Consider the following 17,712-nt stretch of genomic DNA (forward strand, 5'->3'; position numbering starts at 1 on the left):
TTTAACCTCTAATAAAGGGAAAAATTAAAGCAAGTGCAAGATAGCCTTTCCATCAAATTCCCTAAACTGTGTCGGTGTGAAGAAATGTGTCCTACACATGTGTGTCTGTGTACCTCGCAGCTATTTATAGCAGCTAATTTATTTTGCTGGTCACTTGGTAAGTGTATTTAGATTTTTAGTTTTATAGTTTTCATGCAAAGAAAATATTCCCATACTCATTAATCTGTTACCTAGTTGGATTCAAAAGAAAATTCCCTACAAGTGAAAATATTTTTCACACCCAAGCGTGGTCCCAGGACCAAACACAGCCATCATCTATGGAGATCCTAGCATCGTCCTTCCTATTGAAAGACAGTCCCCAATTAGGACGACTTCTCTTTTAGAATTTAAATTGCACGTCTCCATAGTACAAGTTCAAGGCAATGACTTATGATTGAAACCGCCCCACTTCAACCTCCACGTCTTATGTTCAAGATAGTTCATGAATTGCAGAATATACTTTTCCCTCAATTCATTTTTGTCAGCCTTTCGAATCTTACGAATTGGGCGTTGATTTGTGAGATGTGGCTTCTTGCTGACTTGCTCAAGGAAGTCAATGTCACATTTCTCCTTAACTTTCCTAGCCTGTTGAGGAGAACAGTTCTACTTCTCCTTATAACAATATTTTGAGGTTAAGGTGAGAGTCACAAGATGGTTGCTTCCTTTCAGAGGAAAGTGCCGTGCAAATAGTCAAAATACCAAGTTTCTTAAAAAGTGGAACTACACCACCATGCTTGGAGACAAGGGACGTCATCTCTGCAGGGAAAGCTTTGCACCTGTGATGTCTTGGTTTCTAAGACTCAAAGGCACCATAGCCCACAACCTGTCATTCTATTTCAAATCAACAGGGGGGCCCAGGTTAGACCAGGTAGAGCAAATAAGGTTTAAATGAGTTTTGCACTTGGAATGAACCCAGTGAACGTAAGTCGCACGGTTGAGGACAGAATTGAATTCGATCTAGATTTTCTGCATGGATGGTAATTCAATTGTTAGGTGAATCTTGTCAGAATTGAAAAGCATAGCATTCTTTTTGATTATTTCCATTCAGATTTGACAAAACACGCATCAGAACTTTTTTTCCCCTTTCCCTTTCCTGGTATTTGTGTACGTGGATTCTGGCAGGGCAGGAGGGAGGGTGTGTCACCTGGTATAAGTTGTATTACGTGGTGTGAATTATTGGCTGTGAGGCTTTGTCACTTCATCAAAATAAAATGTACAATTCAGAGATTGTATTTGTTTTCTAGGGACACAACCAAATCATAGCCTACAGCAGACCGGTCTATTTCTGTGTGCTGTGTGGTCTCATTCTGCTTCTTGATACAGAGGCCAAAGCCCAGCACCCTCCCCGTTTCATGGTGTATGGCCTGAAGCTCTTCTCTCCGGAGTCCCTGCAGGTGGCGAGGGACTGCTTAATAGGTGAGTGCATCTCAGACCATGGGAAAGAGTGTCAGGGAGGCTATGCCTCATTACCTGGAGACTCCTGCTTACTGGATGAGGCATTTCCTGTCTGGGTGCCCAGGCTCCCCCATGTCCAACAGCTAGTTCCTTTCACAGGATTTAATGTCTATAACCAAGAAGTTGCAGTCCAGTGACATCTGAAGTAGAGGCTGTGGTGATTACTGGGTGGCCTCGCCATCCTGGCAGGCCTCAGCCCTGCCCACGTGCACAGATGTTCTGGTCACACACAGCACAGGTGGGCTCTTCCCTCAGCCCACCTGTGGGAACCCAGGGGCCACCCATCTTCCTCCAGTGCACTGGGATTGCCTTAAAATCCAGGTAGTGTTTGCTGTGAAATGAGCCACTCGAGTGAGTCACCAGCTTATTGTATGGTTTAGAGCCTGGACTGGATTCTGGGCCAGCCAGCCAGCTGCTTGGGTCCCCATCCTGCTAAATCACTAAATAAGTGACTATTCCACTGTAATGTGGGACCAAAACATGGCCCGCCTCTAAAGTAACTGTGGGCTTCAAGTGAGTTCATCTACATGGCATCCAGAACCACGCCCAGCAACAAGAGTCAACTGATAGCCATTATTTTGCAAAGAGCCTGGCAGCGTTGATCTCAGCTCTGAAGACTCTAGGGCACGTGCTATGGGGATTCTTGGGTTGACAGTGAGGGTTTACACACTTGTTAAGGTGGGCTGTGACATCTTGACCAGTGGAACTGATAAAGACAGCTCCAAAGACACCAGCCTGGTTCTCTGGCTTGCTTGCTAGAAGTTGGACTCAAGGGGCTGCCCATCACCCTTTCCATGACCCCAGCTCTGCCCCTGACAGCAACCTGAGTCTTTCCAGTGAAACTGGGGAGGGTGCCCAGGTATGGAGCAAGCTTTCTCTGTGCTCAGGGTAGGGAGAAACTTTGGTGGGAAATGCTGCCGTCAGGCCTCCTTCCCAGCTGCCATCTCCCCGTTCCTCTTCTGCTGCATTGGTGTCACGCTGTCCTTCCTGCCTGATCCCTGCAAGCTGCCACTGTGTGCAGGTGGCACACTCTTCCTGGTATACCGGGGGAGGAGCAGATCAGCTTCTTAATACCCAGGACTCAGGTGCCAGAACCTCAGAGTTCAATTTGGAATCAGAAACCCATCCCAACAATGAACACCCAGTTGGTGTCTTCCCAACAAGTGTTTGCGTCTACCCTTCACGAGAATTTCTGCTTTACTCTGTATTATTACTTGAAGTGTCCACACACACACACACCCCAAGGCTTCAGTCATTTTTACCTTCTCATGATTCAGCTCACCCTCCTTCTTCCAAGGTCAGCTGCAATGGAGAAGCCACTGTTTTCAATGACAGATGGAGACACCCAGTCACAACTGCACACGCTTTGGAGTGCCATCCTTTCTTACCATCTTTTTCCTAACAGCAGTGCTAGAGTCCACCGCTCAAGGTCACACAGGAGCTGGCGATCAGAAGCAGAGAGGCAGGGAGAATTTGGGAATGTATCTATGTCCAAATGCTACCTTTTCCTTTGTCACACCCACATCCACCTCATCTGCCTCATGGCCACCTTTTCCCTGGACCTCTAGTGTGGAATAGGATTCATATTCCACATCTTACAGAAACAAGGATGTGTGCCCTGGAGCCCTAACATGGTGGCCCTTGCTCATGTCACCCTGAGAACCTCTGGGCACTCTGCTGTCCCTCTGCCCTTGCCAAGCTAGCCTTTGGTCTCACAATGATGAGTTCCACTTGTGGTGTTGGATTCGCTTCTTCTCCCTCTCCAGCTTATCTGCTCAGTGAAGGCGAGGCAGAGACCCCTGCCTGCCTTCTCACCACTGAATTCTGGGTCCCCCCACCCTATGGTGTCTGGTGTCCACAGCACCAGATAAGTGTTCAGGAGGGATGTATGAACTGAAGAACATGGAAGTAGCCTCTGGGTGCTAAAGGAATTAATGCGGAAATGAGCTTTTGTGCAGGACCCACTCCTCACCCAGGGGGGCTGCACCAGCTCCACCCCTGCTGCCTTAAGATGCTCTGCTTGCAGAGGATCTGTGCAAAGAGACCCTGGAAGAAAAGCATGGGACATATTCCACTTACAAATGTCTCTTCTGTGCACCGCCCCTCCCTCAGCCCTGTTTTTCTCTAATTTACAGCATCATTGAACAAATGTAATGTCCCGGTGGGGCCAACTTACTGTGGCATGAGAACCTGTGTCATTTAGGCTCAGAGAGGAGGAGTAATGTGCTCAGTGAAAGCTTCAGACTGTTCATTAGCAGTGGCCCGGGTCCTGGGATAAGCAACCGACATTCCCTGCTTGCTTTCCTTCAAATCCGTCCCCCTGGGAATGAGGCGCAGGGAATATGGTGTTTTTATCTTTGTCACTGGAATCTCCTCCCCTCGCAAAGGTTTCCCCACACATGTTTGTCTGCTTGTCCACAGTGACAAGGAAGGACTATGGTGAATAATCCAGCAAGCCGAGTAAATGACTTCTGAGCCGAAGATAAATAGAAAGCTAGATAAACAGCAATCCCCACGGAATGAGTGCATTAAATGTGCTAATTTGCACTGAGCAGAAAGACTGAAATGCATGGAGTACAAATAAGGAAGGAAAGAAAGGCTTTGACTGTGTATTGAAAGTCATGTCTGCTCCTGGGACCTCTTCATGCCCCCCCCCAACCTGGCCGGGAGGGGACTGAGAAAGTGCATAACTGTCACCATTGTTCCATTCTGGCACCAGCAAGGAGAGGAGGAAAATTAGGGAAAACCAGAAAGCTAGCAGGAAGGGACTGGAGAGTATTGCTCTCCTGGGGCTGCAGTGACAATGTATCACAGACCCACAAGCTGGGTGGCTTGGAACAACAGGAATGTGTTGTTTCACAGTCTGGAATGGGATGTCCTAGATCAAGGTGCTGGTAGGGCTAGAGGTCTCTCCTTTGTTGCAGATGGTGCCTTCTCCCTGTGATATCACATCTTCCTCTGTGCCTGTCAGAGTCCACATTTACCAGTCACACTGGATTAGGGCCCCGACAGACCCCAATACTCTGACATCATCAGCAAAGGTGCCATTTGTGGTGCTGGCTGGAGCTGCTCCTCCTCAGGCAGGAGCTGGGGATGTGATGTTTGTGGCAGAATGCTTGCTGCTGACATGTCTGTCACCCACCAGTCTTCGGCGGGAGGGGGAGATGGCAGAGGAAGAGGAATAGGACAGAGCAAGGATGTCGGGTTGCCCGCTCTCAGAGTAGAAGGGGCCATTGCCAGTCAGAGGTAGGGAAGCCAGGTGGAGAGGCGGTTATGCTTTCATCATGTATAATGCCAGACAAGAACATCTCAAAGGCGGAAATGATGTCAGATGACAGAAGATGGGAGGAGGAGAAACTCGGGTGAATTAGGAGATAGACAACCCAAGGATCACATTCTTATCTTCTTTTTCTTTCATTATCTTTACATATTCAGAATATCACTCTGCATTTCCCCTGCTTTATAAGGACAAATTCCTTATTTTCTCTCCCAGGAACGGGGTGAACAGCCTCCTCAGGCAGCATTCAGTTCCTGTGCTCAGGTAGAAGGTGACCTTGGGATTGGCCTTTTTTTTACTTTTCACTTGAGTAACTTTGGCAAAAGCCTATGAGTGAGACTGGCTTTGTAGTTGTCCTATGGGTGAGGGAGCCAAAGACACTCAGTTCTTAGGATCCCGTTCCAGGGGGCAGGGCCTGGCAAGTGAAGCCACGTGGGCTCCACAGGGCTCTGTAAAGGCACAGGTTAGAGGTACAGAAGGGGAGGGGAGGGACTGGTGCTTTGTGACAGCTGCAATAACCAGTCCCTGTGAGTGGCAGCTGGCCCAACTCTCAGTACAAGGGGGATCTGCAGGATGGCTTGGGACAGAGCCAATCCAGGTAGTGTGGCCCACCTGGGGAAGCAAAGAGCCCCTAATATGGGAGGGTTCAGGTGGGATGGCACGGCCACTGGTGCAGCTGTGCTCCATGTGTGGGATGAGTTGCTTCTCTGGTTCTTATCAGATGTGAGTTTTCTGTTTGGTTTTAGGACAATGAACCCATCTGCATAACACAGCTTCAATCACAGAACCTAGAGACGAGTGCTGCCCTTGTGCCAGTGGCTGGATCAGGATCAGATCCCCTTCCCTGAACCCTCAACCACACACTGCATGTCTCGTACGAAGCCTTGCTTCCTGCCTCAGTGGTCCATTCACACGAGGACCCTTAGTTCATGCACAGATAAGGCAATACATGCCCGGTGATTGTCACCGTTCATATTTAATTAAAGAAATAAGTGTAAGCTGCAACATTTTTACTTGTGAATTTCGCTTGAAAATTTTGCTTGGAACTGAACCAGAAGTTTCCACATTCACAGCAAATACCAGGGTAAATAAGGAGGAAGGAAAAACATGGGAGAAGCCCGTGCACTCACAGAAAATGCATGTTCATAGGTCTTCGCTCTGGGGAAAGAGGACAGACTAATTTTAAGTGCGGTTTTCCAGCAGCCCGCGAAGCGGCAGGCCTTTGCATGCTATTCCATCCCTCGGGCACAGCTTGGTGATGAAGAACATGGACTCCATCTTCCTTGCGTGCTTGCTCCTTGGCTCTTCTGCTGGACACTGGCGCTTTCCTTCCCAGGATATTCTGGAGAAGGTCCTGGTGGGGGCCACCCTGCTGACTGCTGTCCTTCCTGCTGCTTCTGTACTCACGCCCACCCTGGTGATGGTTTTCTGGGGTCTCTGCCTCTTGGCTTTGCTGTGCTGTGCTCACCGTGCTCTGCTGCTCTTCTTGGCTTCCCTCTGCCCCAGCCCTGAAAGTGGAGGGTGCACAGCACACGACGTCTCTGAGCTCCTAAGGGAAGGGAACAGAAACCGCTCAGTTTGTTTAAAGTTACGGGGATTAAAATGTTGAAGTCCTTCACCGTGTGTTCTGGGCATGTGTCACCTTTCTCTTGCTGTGACAAAATGCCTCCCCTTAAAAGAGGTGGGGTTTGTTTTGGCTCACAGTTTCAGAGGGTTCAACTCACGGTCACTTGAACCCGTTGTTTCTGGGCCTGTGTTGAGGCAGAACGTCAACGGTGCCGAGGGTGTCACCGAGAAAAGCCGCTCACCTCATGGTTGCCAGGAAACAGAGAAAGAAGGGGCGAGAACGAGATGTCCCCTTCAAGGGTTCATCCCTGGTGACCTACTTCCGCCAACTAAGCCCCACCTCCTAAAGTGTCCACCACCTCCCCATAGCTCCGCAGACTGGGGACCAAGGCGTCCGCACGCGAGCTTTGAGAAATGCCCTTGACCTCAACAAAGCGTTCAGAGTTAAAGTGTGGCTGGTTTCTTGTGTCTTTCTTTTCAAATCTCTGGATGCCATCCATAAAGACTGAGAAAGACACCCGCCTCCTACACTTCCATCTAGCAGACATGTTTGTGTGTCACTCCCATGGAGGGATGAGCTGTGACCAGGTGCTGCGTCAGTCAGCGCTCCGTCACCACGACCAGCACCTGAGAGATCAACTGACAAAGAGAAGCCACCCGTTGTGCCTCATGGTTGTAGAGGATTTGGTCTGCAATGGGTTGACCCTGTTGCTTTTGGATGAGGCAGCACGTCATGGCCAGGCAGGACATGGAAAGAAAGAGGAAGATCCCAGGGCCACACTGTCTCCTTCAGTGACCTGAAGACCTCCTACCAGGCCCTACCTCAAGGGTCTCACCACCTGTCAATAGCACCAAGTTGGGACCAAGTCTTGAACACATGGCCCTTCAAGGGACAGCACAAGCTGTATGCGAGTTAGGGTCTTACAATAGAGTTACGGTCTTGCCACAAAAACGTTACAACAAAATCGTCATGTAGGAAAACTTGGCTCAACCCAACCCAAGCAGAGGCCCCGTGATCACAGCCTCAGAGCCAGCCAGGGTCATTATCCCAGAGCTGGTCTAGTTCCCCTGTTGAAGAGAATTGGCCTATACTTTTTTTTTTTTTTTTGCAGTGCTGGGGTTTGAACTCAGGGCCCGGTGCTTGCTAGGCAGGTGCTCTACCACTTGAGCCACATCCCCAGTCCTTTTGCTGTGAGTTTTTAAAGATAGGATCCCATTCGTTTGCTCTGCCAGCTTCAGACCTCTCTCCTCTTCTCAAGTAGCAGGATTATAGGCGTACAACACCATGCCTGGCTTGGTTGTTGAGATACGGTCTTATTAGCTTTTGCCTGGGCTGGCCTGAAACTGTGGTCATCCTGTCTCCTCCCATGCAGTTGGGATTACAGGTATGTGCTACCGTACCCTGCTCCTGCCATACTTATCTTTTAACCTGATTAGAGAAAAAGGACATACAAAACTCTCATTCCTACGATCTCTCTGTGAAAGAAAAAGAGCTGAAACACTGCCTTATCTTTCCTCTCCCATAGCTCCTGGGGTTTGTATAGTTTTAGGACCCAGTTCCAGTGTCTACACGGATTGGATTTCAAGTCAACTTTCCTCCATTTATTAAGGCTTAGCAGAATCAAACTTCATTGCCATCTGCTCAGTAACCTGAGTCAGGAGGAAAGACGGTTGCATGGTAGTCCCGTCAGTGGGACTGCTGCATCTGTGACACCGGCTCGGAGAGAGAAGCAGGAGAGAACAGCAGAGGTGCCGGTAGAAAATGCAGCTCTCCTGCTGTCTTCTGCGAGGCGCTGAACGATAACCGACAAGGGTTTCAGCAGTGTAGAAGTGCACTGTTAGGATGGCGGAAGGTGGCATGCTTGTCCTCGTCTCCAGGTGGCCCTGCCCACTTGGAATCACTGAGTTTCTCAGTTAGTGCCACTCGAGAGCAGTGGGTGCTGACTCCCCCCAGTTCCCATGGATGTTGGGATGTAGTGGGCTGGTAGTCACTTGAATGCTGAGACACCAGGCATGGTGACCCGCTCCTCTTCCTGCTCACACTCCCATGCAGAAAGAGACCCTGTACTACTGTCTCTTGTTTCTGCTGCTTCCTGGGGTTTTCTGTCTTTTCCCCTCCCTCTCTCATCTCCCCTAAACCCAGGTCTGTTCTTCCATGCTGCAGGTGGCTCTGCTCTCTTCCTCCCATTACTGTTCCCTGATCAGGGCCAGCCCTGGTTACTTCCAAAGCCTCCAGTGGCCTGAGAGAGAAGTCTGGCAATGCCTCAGTTTCCCCGGGCAGGGTGGGGGATCTGGAAGGGGAAGAGGCAGCTTGGCCTCAGTCACCTCGCTTGGAGTCCATCATCAATTTTCTTTGTTTTCAGTATTTTTATATTGCTTCCCTGTGATCTCCCTCCTCGGGCTCTTCCCCCAAATCAACACCTTCTGCATGCACCTTCTGGAACAAGTCGACATGCTGCTTTTTGGAGGTTCCGGTAAGTCACCTGCCTTCTGCTCCTCCTGGGAAGATGAGAGCCTGACATGAGGTCTGCTTTGTCCTAAGCCATTCAACCACTTCAGTTTGGGTCCCCTGTGGGGTGGGGATGGAGTGTTCCAGGGTCATCCCACAGAATCAGAAGGGGAGAGGCCGGCCAGCATGGTAAGTGAAGTCACGGTGAAGAAACAAGCAAAGAATGTGGAATGGATTTGGGGGTCCTCTGAACTATTCCTTAGAAAAAGCCCGTGTGCGTGTGTGTGTGTGAGGGGGCCGGGGGACAGGTTATAAATGAGTGCATGAGTGTGTCCCTGAGGTCTGTACGTGTATGTGTGTGTGACAGACAGAGAGAGAGGTTAGAAGTATATGCCCAAGTGTGTCCCTGAGGTCTGTGTGTGTGTGTGTGTGTGTGTATTTGAGGCCAGGTGTGTATCAGTGTGCGTGTGTGTTGTGTGTACCTGTGAGCCCGTGCCCCCTCCTCCATGCTGTGTGTCTGCACCATCCTGTAGGGTGGCTGATGGGGCTGCTCCTCAGCTCCAGATGTTCAGGTGAACAGTCGGTCACTTCCCCGCACTCACTGTCACCCTGTGTGTCTCAGTGACCCCACGGATTGACTTTGTACTCCTGGCAGGAAGTTCATGTCTGAAAGCCCCGACTTCTCTCAGCGTTCTTCTCAGCGTCTCCCTTGCCGTTTGTCGGTTTGGGCGATGGCCGGTGTGGAAGGGGTTTTTCTTTGTGTTGCAGCCGTTTCTGGGATCGTGTCGGCGGTGTACAGCGTGGGCCGGAGCGTGCTGGTGGCAGCCCTGCTGCACGCCCTCTGCTTCAGCGCGGTGAAGGTAGGCGTGCGCCTCTGCATTCAGCCAGCAAACAAGTGTTGCCTCCAGTGATAAAAGAAATGGGGGGGACGGCAGAGGGGCTCAAGTGCTGCAGCGCCTGCTTAGCAAGCGTGAGGCCATGAGGTCAAACCCCAGTGCCTCCAAAAACAAAAAAGAAATGGGACCTGCGCCACAGAGAGGTGACAGGGCCTGGCGAGGCGAGCCTCACTTGGTGTCACAAGACAGGTCAAAGTGCCTGGCTTGCCATGGTGCGTGGGCCCTGCCTGGCCTCACCTGTGTCTGTGATGTCTCTCTGCCAGTCAGTCAGCAGTGACCTGGGGCTGGTGGGGATGGGAAGCATCTCAACAGGGAGTCAGTGCGCCAATGAAACCATGTCACTTCACTTCCTTCTGGAAAACCAGAACAGGGCAGGGATCCAGTTGCAGGAAGCTGTGTGGACAGAGCAGGACAGATTGGACAGCCACCACACTTCAGAATCGAGAGGACAGATGGACTGTAGATTCAGCCAGATGGAGAAGAGCAGAGCCTGGACCACGGCCAAGGAGCCCGAGGTGATGAGAAAACACGAGAACGCTGACTTCAGAAACACAGAGAGTCAGATCAGCAAAGAAACAACCATGGCACACACACAGCCCAGCCTCGGCCCAGTTGTATACTTACAAGGACCTGAGTGACCATCACGTGGTGTCTGTCATGGAGGGACAGGCTGGAGAACAGTAGAGGAGGAACTCTAAATCCTTCTTCTTATGGGAAAGTCAACAAATAATGTCTGAAATGGAAAAGAAGTCAAGAACTCACAGAAGAGTTGTGCTTGTTGGAAACAGGCAAATGGAAGAAGAGACAGCTGAAAGCCACTTCCTGGAGAGCAGGAGTTGGGGAAGGGACGGTGTCGCAGGCCCTGTGATGGACACAGTGCTATAAGGAGACAGGATGCCCTGAAGTCCAAAGAGGACAGAACCCAGGTCTTCAGGATGCCTTCAGCCAAGCAGAAAATAAGCTGATATTACAGGCATTTGTGGACCATGTGGACCCTGCACTTAAGGCTTTTTAAAATTGTACACTTTATTTTACTTTTTAGATTAGCAAATGCACACGGTATATATTTATATGGTATATATATATATGGTAGTGGGGTTGAACTCAGGGTCTTGTGCTTGCTGGGCAGGTACTCTGCTACTTTAGCCACCACCTCTTTTTGTTTTAGTTATTTTCAGACAGGGTCTCACACTTTTGCCCAGGGCCGGCCTCAGAACTCAATCCTCCCACCTTTACCTTCTGCCTAACTAAGATTACAGATGTGTACCCATACCTGGCTTGCTTTTGGAGATAGGGTCTTGTTAACTTTTTTGCTTATGCTGGTCTCGAGCTACCACCCTTCCGTCTTTTCCTCCTGTGTAGCTGGGACTACAGGCATGAGCCACCATACCTGGAATTAGCATCTATAATTGTGCAAAGGGTTTCACTGTGATGTTTACATACATGCATATAGTAGACTTCAATCAAATTCACCCCCTCTATTGCTCTTTCTTAGCTCCTCTTTTAACAGTTTTAGTGGATTTCCTTGTGCTGTTTTCAAACATATATAAAAGTACTTCAATCATATTCACCCATCACCCTATTCTCCCTTCCACGAGGCCCCCAACAGTCTCCTTTTGTCTTCATGTTGTAGTATTTTTGTTGTTAGCTCTAGAAGCCACATGTAAGTGACAACTTGAGCTATGCACATTTCACGTGTTAAACTGCAGATACCCTTTGCTAAAGCAAAAGCTAAATGCAAAAGAATAAATAAAAAATATGTTCGAGAGTGTATATAAAGCATATGAACGTCTAAAACTAACTTTCAAGAAAGATTATCTAAACTCTAATTAAACTTTTCCTTGCAGAAGGAAAGGAATTGAATATCCCCTCCAGTCCCCGAGTTCACAGCTTAGTTTAGCTGGAAGTCAGTGGCACAATTTCCCTCTGAACTCCTTCCTTCCCTTCCATGTGGGTCTTTTCTCAGACAGGAAGGGAGGGAATAACGGAGGGAGAGAGGAAAGGAGAGAAAGGAGGAGAGGAAGGAGAAGAGGAAGGCTCCACTCTCTGAAACACACATGTAACCTATGTGCTATTTGGTACTGAGTTCATTCTACCACACAGACCAGCATTTCATAATTCATCAGTATTTCTGGTTCTCTCTCTTCCTCTCTTTCCCCCCTCCCTCTTTCTCTCCTTCTCCCCACTTTCCTTTATTCATCCCCAGGGCCTCAGGTACCCATTCAGGAAAGCCCTTGGTGGGTATTTTCTGAGTCCATGGACTTCTGAGGACATTTTTTCTACTGCCTTTTCCTAAAATCATTGCCTATAAAAACTTTGACTCACAGGTTTTCTTGCAAGAACCTTAAAACAGGGCTTTGTTGTGCTCCAGTATTTGTTTGTTGGTTTCTTTGTTTATTATTCATTAGGTAATTTTTGAAGTCAGGTTTACAATGTAGGTTTTAAACATCCATTTTGATAAGTTTTGATCCTCAAAAGTGAGTTACAGAAAATTTCTTCCAACTCAAAGATGTCGCCTGGGTTTCTTTGTAGTCAAAGTCTTCCCAAACTCTGGCCACCAGTGATCTGATGCCTGAAACTTTTTTTGGAATCAAAAGTACATTCTGTCAGGGCACAATGTTCACACAATAAAACCCACCAATTCTAAGACTACAGTTAGAGACATTTTGGGGGGGTGGGGGATTTGAACGAGGGACTTCACAGGCATTCTACCACTTGAGCTATGCCTCCAGCCCTTTTGCTCTAGTTATTTTGGAGATGGGGGGGTCTCGCTTTTTGCCCAGGCTGACCTGGCCCTCTGTCCTCCTGTTTTAACCTTTCCACCATGGCTAGGATGATGGGGTCACTACCATACCCAGCTTTTTTTCCATTGAGGTGGGGACTTGTAAACTGTTTTTTGCCTAGGCTAGCCTGGAACCTCAATCCTCCTATTTTAGCCTCCTGTGTAGCTGGGATTACAGGCATGAACCACTGCGGCCTGGCTCAGTTAGGGGCATTTTTGGTAGGTGCACACTTTCAGGAAATCACCAGCACGCCATGACAGAACTGTTCACAGTTCTTGTCCTTGTTCCTTCACAGCCAGTTCTCCCTTCACCCAGCATGTTCATGCATCCTAAGAAAACTCCCAGGAGTGAGATTGCCGGGTCAATGGTAAGCCGTGCTCGGCTCGATGACATGTTTGAGGGTGGAGCTAACTGGCCACCTCTGAAGGATGTCCTCTTTTTGGGTCAAGCTCTGAGTGTCATCTCTGATGAATGCTCAGCTTGTGAGGAGAAGGGACTGCGTCTGTCCCTCCTCTCCTGTCAATGTGGTACCTGGCTGACCACCTGGGAGCTCATGAGTCTCCCATGAACCATTGGACTAGAACCTCACCTCCCTAACTCTTGGTCTGCTCTTGTGCCATCTCTGTCAAGCCACATTAGCTTACTCTGACCTTTGGCTTATGGTGAGCCTTTGCCTCTTGCCTCATACTTGTGAGCAGCTAAAACTCATTTCATGTGGAAAATAATTCATTGATCATAGCCATGATGGCATCTGTGGAAAAAGAATATTCCACAGGACTCAAGATGCTTCCTGCAAAGAATCAAGGCCCAAGACTTTGGAGGAGAATCTATTCACCCCGAGAAACCTATTTCACTAAGAATTGCATGGTGGCACACACCTGTAATCCCAGCTACACAGGGCACCCAGGGTAGGAGAATCACGGTCAGAAGCCTGGGCAAAAATACAAGATGCTATCTGAAAAATAACTGAAGCCAAAAGGGCTGGGTATGTAGCTCAAGTGGCAGAGCACCTGCCTAGCAAGTACGAGGCTCTGAGTTCAAACCTCACTACTGCCAAAATGAAAAAACAAAACCAAAACCAAATCTAAGATCTGCCAATTCTACTATGGTCAGAAGTAACGTGCACCCTGGGTTGTTCATGGTAGCTCTTGCAAAATTCTTAGAGGCTTTAGAAAGTGTTTAAGAATCTGATATTTAGGCTTCCTGGGTTTTTACCTAGTTGTAGGCAGGCTGGTCTTCCCTTCCCTCCCCAGCCTGGCTCTGTTTTCCTAAGATGCACTGCTGATCCATCCCAGTGTTTTTTCTCACCAAAGTCAGGAGAGCCTGGGGTGTCCAGACAGTGCTGCAGGGAGTCAGTACCGGTGGCAGAGGGCCAGACAGGTCCTGGATAAACTCTCTCTTCTGTCCCGGGCTGGGCCTTTTGTTTATTTCACTTTTCCATTCTGTGTCTGGCATGACAGAGGCCAGAAGTTGTCAGAGTGAGTGGGCTCTGTCTTGAGGTCCCACTGCCCTCTCTGCACTGGAAAGATGGCCCTGGGGCTGTGCGTTTGAGTGTTGAAGCAGCTTTTGACCAGATGGGACCATGGCGCCTTGGCAAAGTTTAGTTCATCTCGACATAAAACAAAAGGGTCACTTGCAATAAAAAGTCTAGTGTGTTAAACAAAATCTTAATGGTCTTGAGTTACATTTTGAAATGGCTTTTGTTTTTGTTTTTGTTTTTTTTTAAGTAGAGCAATTTGCATTTCTCTCCCCTCATTTGAGAGTCCTGAGCTCTGTAACGGTCTCATGACGCCCAGGCACCGCACCTATTAAATGCTGTGAATTGAGTGAACTTGGCGAGCAAATTCACCAGGGGATCCTCAGGAAGAAAGAGAGCTGAGATCCGACTTCTTCCTGAGCGACGCTTTTGTGTACGCCTTCCGTGCTTGCCTCTGCATTGCTGGAGCTGACATTCCCGGCCCCCCATCTCTGCCACTCTGCGATGAATGGATGGTCCTTGTGAGCAGCTGCAGCATGTCAGCTGTCTAGACAGAGGTGCATTTCTCTACCTGGGTCCTGATATGCATTTATTTCCTTGGTTTTCAATATTGTCACTTGGTAAATGCAGATTGAGGGACCATGAGTTGACTTTGCCCCCTGGAATATTAATTAGGGAAGGAAGATTTGATTCCTCTATTAATTTCGTGTTCTCTTTAACTCGTCCAAGATGATAGCATGTAGGATGCAGACGGACTCCCTCACTGACTTAAATGCTTGACAGCGATATGCACACGCAGCCAGAGTATTTGCTCCCTGGAGAAATGGCTCAGGAGTTAATTAGCTGGGTTTTCTATTTGTCTGGGTAAACCATGGCTTCTACTTTTTATTATCCCTTGCAAAGAGATTCTGTTTTATTGATGGTGAGGGATCCAGAGATGGAAGCACATTATTATAATTTAATGTTTCTCAAGCTTCATTAACGACTGCTTGTCGGAGGGTTTCCCTGCTTCCTCCAGGTACCGAAGGATCGCAGCCCCCAGCAGTGCAGTTTTTGCACGTGGGACTCAGAATCTAATTATAGGTAGAAAGCAAACCTAGAATTCTACAGGTTTTTTTTTTTTTTTTATTGTTTTTAGCTCTGGAGAGGCCCCTAGTCCCCTGGTGCAAGCTCTCCAGCTCTCCATTTTATTTTTCAAAATGAGGAAACAGAAGTCTAGGGAGACCTGAGTAAGGTTCTCAGCCCCACACGTCAAACCTCAGACCCTAGGCCGTGTCTCCACGGTCTTTACCCTTCTCTGCCTTCTGTGCTCCCTAAAGTACAAAAGCAGGAGTCTCATCAAAGGACAGTTCCCAGTCAGATAAGATACCTGGTACTTTAAAAAATAATTTCCCAAGGGCTTTCTCATTTGCCCTTTCTCATTGCCCCTTGTAACAGACAGAGAAGATATTAGTATTTCTGTACTCCAATGGCAAACTCAGGATGCTTTGTTCTGGTTATTTGCCGCAGGGCATGTGCCTAATTTACAGGGTTTTCCCCCACTGGAAAATGGATTAGTAAAACCCACCTCAAGTGGTGTTGTGAGAAGCAAGCCTGGCTGGATGCTCTTGTCAAATGGCATGGCCGGTCACCTTCTAAGGTCACCTGCAATTGCTGTGAAGGGGAAGGGAGAGTTTGCAGATGTAGGGAGGGTCTATAGTCAGGTAACTCTGATTTAAATTAAAATCAAAAAGGGGAGTCATCCTGGGTGAATCTGACCTCATCAGAGGAGCCCCATGAGAGATTTAAAGGGGAGGGGACAGGGGAAGCAGCAAGGTCTTCTGCATGGCATGAAGACGCCCATGACCTTGTATGAGCAGCTCACAGAGGACACCACATAGCCAGGACCCGAGGATGGCCTTTATGGATGGGTCCCAGCTGTTGGTCAACCAGAAAACAGGACTGCAGTCCCACAGCTACAAAGAGCTGAATTCTGCCAACCACCAGGACCCCACGTCTCAGATGAGATCCGAGGTCCAGCCAGCACTGTGATTTCAACCTGGAGAGACCCCGGCCAGGCTGTGCTCAGACCCCTTGTCCTGGGACATTGAGGTAACGACACATCCGCGCTGTTTGAAGTTGGCAGAAAACTAATACAAGTGGTAACTGATCAGCAGAAATCACTGACGGTTTCAAGGACAATGAACACTATGGGAACACTTCATAGTGAGAAATTTGAAAATAAAACTCAAGTTTTAGCTCAGTTAAAACTGAGCTTTATTTAGACTTCAGATCGCATCTTGTGGCTGGAGTTGTGTCACACCTAGCTGCCAGGTAGCAGTTTAATAATAGTTACTCTAGGAGTTAACCAACCGAATTATAAGCTTTTAGCTGTCCAAAGAACTAGTGAATAAGTCTGTACCAGGGAAAAAGAACACGCCTCCCTTCCCAGAGTGATAGAAAGTGCCGTTAGCTGGGCATTATGGTATGCACCTGTAATGCCAGCACTCAGGAGGCCAGAGATCCAGGCAAACAGAAGTGTAGTTGGTCTCCAACTCTAGTCAGCACTGACTTGTCAGACTCTCAAGCTGAAATGTCTTTGACAGCAGAAGTTGGTCTACAAGAGAAGTAAGAAGAAAGAAGATGGCTCGGAAGCTGTTCCAGATGGAATTAGAGCTGTGGAGTGAGGGAGAGGCTGGCTCAGGTTTTGGTCTTGAGCACTGAGGGTTTGCATGGTCGGTCCTGGTGGGATCCAGTGACGGTCTTGAGTGGGGTGAGAGGTGCAGAGCAGGTCGGGTAGGTGGAAGTGAACATCCCAGGCCCAATGGTGGACATGACGATGCTGGTAGTGATGGGAGATGACATCTGTCCCTGTTGCACCAGCAGAAGTTCATCTTCATCTCTTCCAGAGTCCAGGAGGCAGTGTTGTCCCATTCATGTTTATCCAACCCTGGGTTTTCCTGTTTGTAATCAATTCTTTGAACAACGCAGACACCCCGTAACCAAGGAAATAAAGCTGTCCAGGCTTGCTGAGCAGTGGGGGGGGGGGTGCCATGCTCTGAGGCTGTCAGTGTCACTCGGTGCGTAGGAGCTGCCGTGGGGCCCGTGGTGGTGGTGTGCACTTCTCATGCTCCCTGACCCGCCACGAGGGTCTGGAAGTCATAGGCTGCAGTTTCTGCTCTGCCTTCTCTCCCGTTTGCCTAGTTCAGTGAGTGTCACACAAAGGTGTCGCATAAACTCTTGCACTGAATAATTACCCGTAACTTGGAAGGGAAGCAACTGTCATTGTTTTCCAGAAAAGTACAAGCCCTGGTTCGTGTGTGAGTATGCGCGGACATGTGCCTTTACCTGTGTCTGTAGGCTCAGAGACATGGGACCTGTCATCCCATCTTGCTAGCTAATGACCTCATCTTTTTTTCTGTCCAGTAGCCACCCCTAAAAGTAAATATTGCCTTGTCTCTTAAGCATCTGGTGTTTTCACCAAAATGGAACCCAGTATGAAATAGAAGTGTCTACTGTTAGCACTCAGTGAAGACTGGCTTGTCACAGTTGTCAACGTGCTCATTCGTGTGATCACTGGACCCGTTCTGGCCGTCTGCTCTGAGTTGGATGAGGGGCTGGGCACTGACAGCCCCTCATGTGTCCAGGGCCCGTGAGGGCCAGGAGCTGCTATGGGGACGCACACCAGCTGCTGGGAGCCCAGAGCCTGGAGTGTGTCTGTCCCACATGGCACCTGCGGCTGCAGGACAACTATGGGCATCGTGTGGGGACAGGGAATAGTTAAAGGGCTG

The 17,712-nt window shown here is 48.8% G+C and overlaps 1 protein-coding gene across 10 annotated transcripts in view; it reads left to right on the top strand.

Moving 5' to 3' along the window:
• Positions 1–17,712, top strand: part of Pcnx2 (pecanex 2) — a 192,747-nt gene that overhangs the window by 57,323 nt on the left and 117,712 nt on the right. For all 10 annotated transcript variants that reach the window (XR_012442221.1, XR_012442222.1, XR_012442223.1 and 7 more), the window contains 3 exons: positions 1,284–1,455; positions 8,701–8,811; positions 9,555–9,646. Coding sequence is in view for 7 of the 10 variants with exons in the window: in XM_074056857.1 (XP_073912958.1) it covers positions 1,284–1,455; positions 8,701–8,811; positions 9,555–9,646 (375 nt within the window). In the remaining 3 variants the exon portion in view is untranslated. The remainder of the gene's footprint in view (positions 1–1,283; positions 1,456–8,700; positions 8,812–9,554; positions 9,647–17,712) is intronic.

This window comes from Castor canadensis, chromosome 15 (assembly GCF_047511655.1).
Source record: "Castor canadensis chromosome 15, mCasCan1.hap1v2, whole genome shotgun sequence".
NCBI lineage: Eukaryota > Metazoa > Chordata > Mammalia > Rodentia > Castoridae > Castor > Castor canadensis.